The sequence below is a fragment of the Carya illinoinensis genome, chromosome 3 (genome assembly GCF_018687715.1).
Source record: "Carya illinoinensis cultivar Pawnee chromosome 3, C.illinoinensisPawnee_v1, whole genome shotgun sequence".
NCBI lineage: Eukaryota > Viridiplantae > Streptophyta > Magnoliopsida > Fagales > Juglandaceae > Carya > Carya illinoinensis.
Window position 1 is genome coordinate 19,761,415 of NC_056754.1, and position 5,440 is coordinate 19,766,854.

A 5,440-nucleotide genomic window follows, 5' to 3' on the forward strand; every position below is an offset into this window, starting at 1 on the left:
GACAATTTTGATTGGACACAAGAGGCAAGGGATGCATTTGAAGAGTTGAAGAGGGCCATGACCAACACACCCGTGTTAACATTGCTTAACTTTGAAAAACTATTTGAAGTGTACATGGATGCAAGTGGTGAGGGATTAGGGCTGTTTTAGTCCCAGAGAAGAGGCCTTTGGCCTTTATTTCCAAAGCGCTTGGGCCAATGAAGAAAGCTTGGAGCACATATGCAAGAGAGATGCTAGCCGTGGTCCATGCCGTGAAGATATGGAGGCCTTATCTATTAGGCCGAAAATTCATCATAGTGACGGACCAACAAGCTTTGAGGCACCTACTTCAACAAAAGATAGTCACTCCCGAGCAACAAAAGTTCCTTGTCAAGCTACTTGGGTTTGAGTACGACATTGTGTACCAACTGGGCAAGGAAAACAAGGTAGCCGATGCCTTGAGTAGAAGAGAGGGAAGCACTACCTTATGGGTAGTACATGAAGAGGATGAGTCCTCTATGTTGGCCTTGAGTGGGGCCGAGTGGAGGATATGAGACAAGATCCATGAAGCCACAAAGATTGATGCACGATCCCTAGAGATTATTGAACTCTTAGAAGCACAAAGGGAGGGGGTTGTAAACTTCAAGGTAAGAGACGGTCTTGTCTACTACAAGGAGAATATCTATGTGCCGAATGTTCCTAATTTGAGAAAAGAGATCATTGATCACTTTCATAATAGCAAGGAAGGGGGACACTCGGATTGGTTGAGGACATACATAAGAGTGAAGCACTTCTTCTATTGGGAAGGGCTCATGAAAGCGGTGAAAACTCTAGTAGTCGAGTGTGATGTATGCCAAAAGAACAAATATAAGACAAGACCTCCTTCCGGGCTCTTATAACCTTTGCCAATTCCAAACTTGATTTGGGAGGAATTGTCAATGGACTTTGTGGAGGGGCTACCCATTGTGGTGGATTTGAGGTGATTCTAGTGGTAGTGGACCGCCTTAGCAAATATGGCCACTTTATCCCACTTATTCACCCCTACACGGCCAAGAGTGTGGCCATAGCTTTTGTGAACAATGTTGTGAAGCTCCATGGTTTCCCAAAGAGTATTGTGACCGATCGAGATAGGGTGTTCATGAGCACCTTTTGGAAAGAACTCTTTGAGCTCTAAGGGAGCAAATTGAAGGCAAGTTCTTCTTACCATCCTCAAACCGATGGGCAAACCGAAGTGGTCAATAGAACACTTGAACAATATTTGAGGTGTTTTGGCCATGAAGAACAAAGGAGATGTGGAGATTACTTGTCATGGGCCGAGTATTGGTATAACACATCATTCCATGCTTCCATTCAAAGAAGTCCTTTTGAGGTAGTGTATGGAAGACCACCACCTATCTTGGTGAATTATGAGAAAGGCATGGCCAAGAATGATGAGGTGGAGAGGGAATTAATCACTAGGGATGAGATCCTAGTGAAGGTGAAGAAAGAGCTCAAGAGAGAATGAAAAAGTATTATGACAAAGGAAGACGTGTGGTTGCATTCGAGGTAGGTGATTATGTATACCTAAAGCTACAATCCTATGGACAAATGACACTAAGGAAGAAGCTTAATTTGAAGCTGTCCAAGAAATATTATGGGCATTTCAAGGTGATTGAGAGGCTAGGAGATGTGGCATATAGGTTGGAACTTCCTTCCACATCAAAATTACACCTGGTTTTTCATGTGATCGTGTTAAAAAAGGGAGTTGGTGACCCTAAGCTCATTGTGGAAGAGTTGCCAAAGTTTGATGAAGAGGGGATGATGTTTTTGCAATCAAAGGAAGCACTTGATTATAGAGTGAACACACGAGGAAGAAAGAGGAGAAAGATGTGGCAAGTATTGATCCAATGGGGTGGAGTGCCGAGAGAAGAAGCCACTTGGGAAGACTATGAGGATATGGTGTCGAAGTTTCCTCAATTTATCCTTGAGGGCAAGGATGTGCTTGAAGGGAGGGGGAATGTTAGACCCTCGAGAAAAGTTACCCCGGGACAAGCCTCGACACACTCACTGACATGCCTAGTCGACCCCCATGGTGAGCCATCAGCATGCCATGGCCCATGCCATGGCAAGCCCACGGACCAGCCAGCCAACAGCTCGGCCATGGTGAGGCTGTTGGCCTCCCCTTGGTGCCGCACAGCATGCACCAGCATGTTGGCAAGGTTAGTGGGCTAGTCTGCCAGCCAGCACGCCCAGCAGGCAGGCCAACATGCCCAGCCGGCCAGGCAGGTGCCCAACCAACCAACCAGGCCACCTGCCTGGCCAGCAGCATGACCAGCATGCAGACCATGCATGTTGCCTATCAGCACCAGTCATGCAGCAGGACCAGACCAGTCGGCCACCAACCATGGCACCAGCCATGCGGCTAGACCATGGCTAACCAGTAAGCGCCCATGGCCCATGCCATGGGCCATTTTCAACACCGGCCAGCACCAGTCAGGCCGTGGGTCTCACATAGGCCCCACGGCCAGAATTTTATCAGTATTTTATTATTTTAATAAAATCATCTAGTATTTATATATTTCATTATTTCCTTGTTTTAGTACAACTAGGAATTAATTCCTTAGGCTAGTGTTACTAGGAATTAATTCATTTTTATGATTTATTTCCTTGTTCAAGCACCATTAGGACTCTCCCCTTGTAAGCCTATATAAAGGCCACCCTAGTCCCATTTTTGGATCATCTTTTGACAAATTCGCTTTGTGGTTAGCTTATTTGTTCTTGAGATCTCTTTCGGTGCTTGGCACTTGGGCTATTTGGATGCAACCCGTGTGAATCCCAAATAGAGATTCAACATCTTGACGTTTGTGGACGGGTGTTGCTTCATCTATCAATCTATGAGCAAGTTTGTTTCTCTTTTCCATTTTTGAGTTTCAATCTTGTCATTTACTTGTTATTTGTATTACGCTTTTTGCACTTAACATTATATCACACGCCCCATATCATCCCAACACACTAGATCTACTTTGCCAAGCAGATCTAGCCTTGTTGGATTATTCCCTTCATATTTCCTTCACTTCCATATCATTCCATCACCATATTATCATCTATATACCTTCCATAATCCTAGATCTAAACCCCTTTCATCATAAAGTCCTAGATCTACACTAGATCTAGTGCATCCATATTCCCTACCATAAACCCTAGCCTCCATAAGGATTTCCTATATTTTAGGAAACCTTAAACCCTAGCCTCACTTCCATATTTACCATAATACCAACCAAGGGGCACCTACCATAGCCTAATCACACCATTCGGCCATCATCATACCATACCATACCATACCATCATCATACCATACCATACCATACCATACACCATACCATCCCACCAAGATCCAATTCACAAACTACAAATACCCATCATCCATATTCACCAAATCTCATCACTCAAGTCTAGACTCAAGTAAGAAGGCGAGCAAGAAGGATAGGTTCATCGGTCATAGTTGGATGAAGCGGATCTAGAGAACTATAGTGTTTAGGGACTAGACCGAGGTACCTAACTCACTGACGTCGCCTTTCTCATCCCTACCACTGCCTAGCCATCTTCTTTGTCCTATTGTCAATGTCAGAATGTTGTCATTGTCACCCCTCACTAGTAGGTACTCTCTTATCTCTCTTTGCGCTCCAGGGTACAGTGGCTGGTGAGGGGTTGGGGAGTGAAAAGAGAAAAAAAATTAATTAATATGAATAATATACTGCATCAATTTATAAGACCTCTTTGTATCACTAATATCTTTCTTAGAAATTACATTTGGGAGTTAAACAGTTACTTCATGTATTTATCAATCATTGTAGCTCCCTATTTAATTTTTGGACAATTGTTTATTCAACAGTCTCACACTCAAAATCAAGCCCTCTTTCACATATCCACGCACGTCTTGCACTACAAGTATGTCCGATGTAGCAGGCGACGCGAACCATGTTCACCCAATTCCCTTGAAAAAGGAATTTGAAAAGACGAATTTTAATATAATAGAAATGAAAAAATAAATATTATTTTAATATAATAAAAAATATAATGAGTAAAATGTTGGAAAAGGCAAATTTTGAAAAAAAATTATATTATTCTTAAAAATGTAATAATTTTAAAATTTTGATCGGCAAAAGGATAATTTTTAGTTTTGTGTTTAAAATATTCACTAAAGAGTAATAATTGAAAACAAAAGATAAAAAAATAAAATAATGAGTAGTTAAGATTGTAAAGGAAAGTAAAAAATATTATTTTAATAAATTAGAAAAAAAAAATAACGAGTAAGATGTAAGAAGATTTTGAAATATAAGTAAAATGTACAAAAAAAAAAAAAAAAAAAAAAAAAAAAAAAAAAAAAAAAAAAAAAAAAAAGATGAGTTTTTGCCAAAATTTAGAGAAAATGTTGGGGAGCCAGACGTGTTCGTTCCCGATTAGTTGGTTTTATGGCAGTTTCTCGGTGTTATAGCTATCAAAAACTCTATAAAGTCGTTTTCTAGTACTTTCTATAGAAGATTATTATTAAATATTTTCAGAATATTTTATATAAGAATATTAGTCATATTAATTAAAATATTATTATTTATATAAATAATTTTAATTCCATGATACGGAACTATTTTTAAGTAATTAATAATTTTTCAAATATAAGATTTTTCTCTTACTACGGTGATTTTACTCCCAAGATTTTTCTATAATTCAAAATTTCTCCTAATTTTTTCTCAAAATTCTATGTATAGAGAAATTGCCTCCTTCCAATGAAACTTATAGCTATCATGTGCTCTCCAAAACTCTCAAAAATCTGTATACACATGGGAATATCTCTCTCTAATTTTTTCCTGTATGATCCAAAATTTTATAATTTAGAATCTAAAGTGAGATAAATACTAGAAGAATCGTTAAAGGTTGGCATTTTGTATGAAAAAAATAGTTGAAAACTTTTATCGTTTAGATTTCATTAAAGAATAAATAAATTTATCTGAATTATCAATTGTAGCATTATATATTCTGTAAGGGAAATATTCTAGTCACAAAGGGATTACACAAAAAATCTCACAAACTGATATTGCTTGATATAATTCATCAGATATAAAATTAATTTTATTAAAAAGTAGATCTAACGGATCAGATGAAACTATATCATTTTATAAGATTACTTTTGTGTAATTACTTTGTGCATATAGCAGTATTCTGCTTGTAAATGTGGCACCAAAATATCCAAACTTTATATAAAACTTGTATAAACTATCTTACATATTAGAATGAAAGATAAGTTTAATAAAAATCATCTATAAGTTTTTATTGAGAACAAAATCTCTAAAAATATCATCACAAAAATGATAAGGATAATGAATGAATATTATTCCCAAAAATATTGTCATAAGAAATTTAAAGGAGATGCTAAATTGTGTGTTCTAGAATTTTATTTCTACGTGTATGCGATAAATTATAAATT

General features: G+C 38.0%; 1 protein-coding gene across 1 annotated transcript; it reads left to right on the forward strand.

Moving 5' to 3' along the window:
- Positions 1-1,566: 1,566 nt before the first annotated feature.
- On the forward strand, positions 1,567-2,190 carry LOC122304588. Its single transcript, XM_043116848.1, has one exon. It carries the CDS (start codon positions 1,567-1,569, stop codon positions 2,188-2,190), a length of 624 nt encoding a protein of 207 aa, XP_042972782.1.
- Positions 2,191-5,440: the final 3,250 nt, after the last annotated feature.

What these genes read in the sequence shown, in the direction of transcription:
- LOC122304588 (XM_043116848.1), top strand. Translation starts at nt 1,567, where the DNA reads ATGACACTAAGGAAGAAGCTTAATTTGAAGCTGTCCAAGAAATATTAT.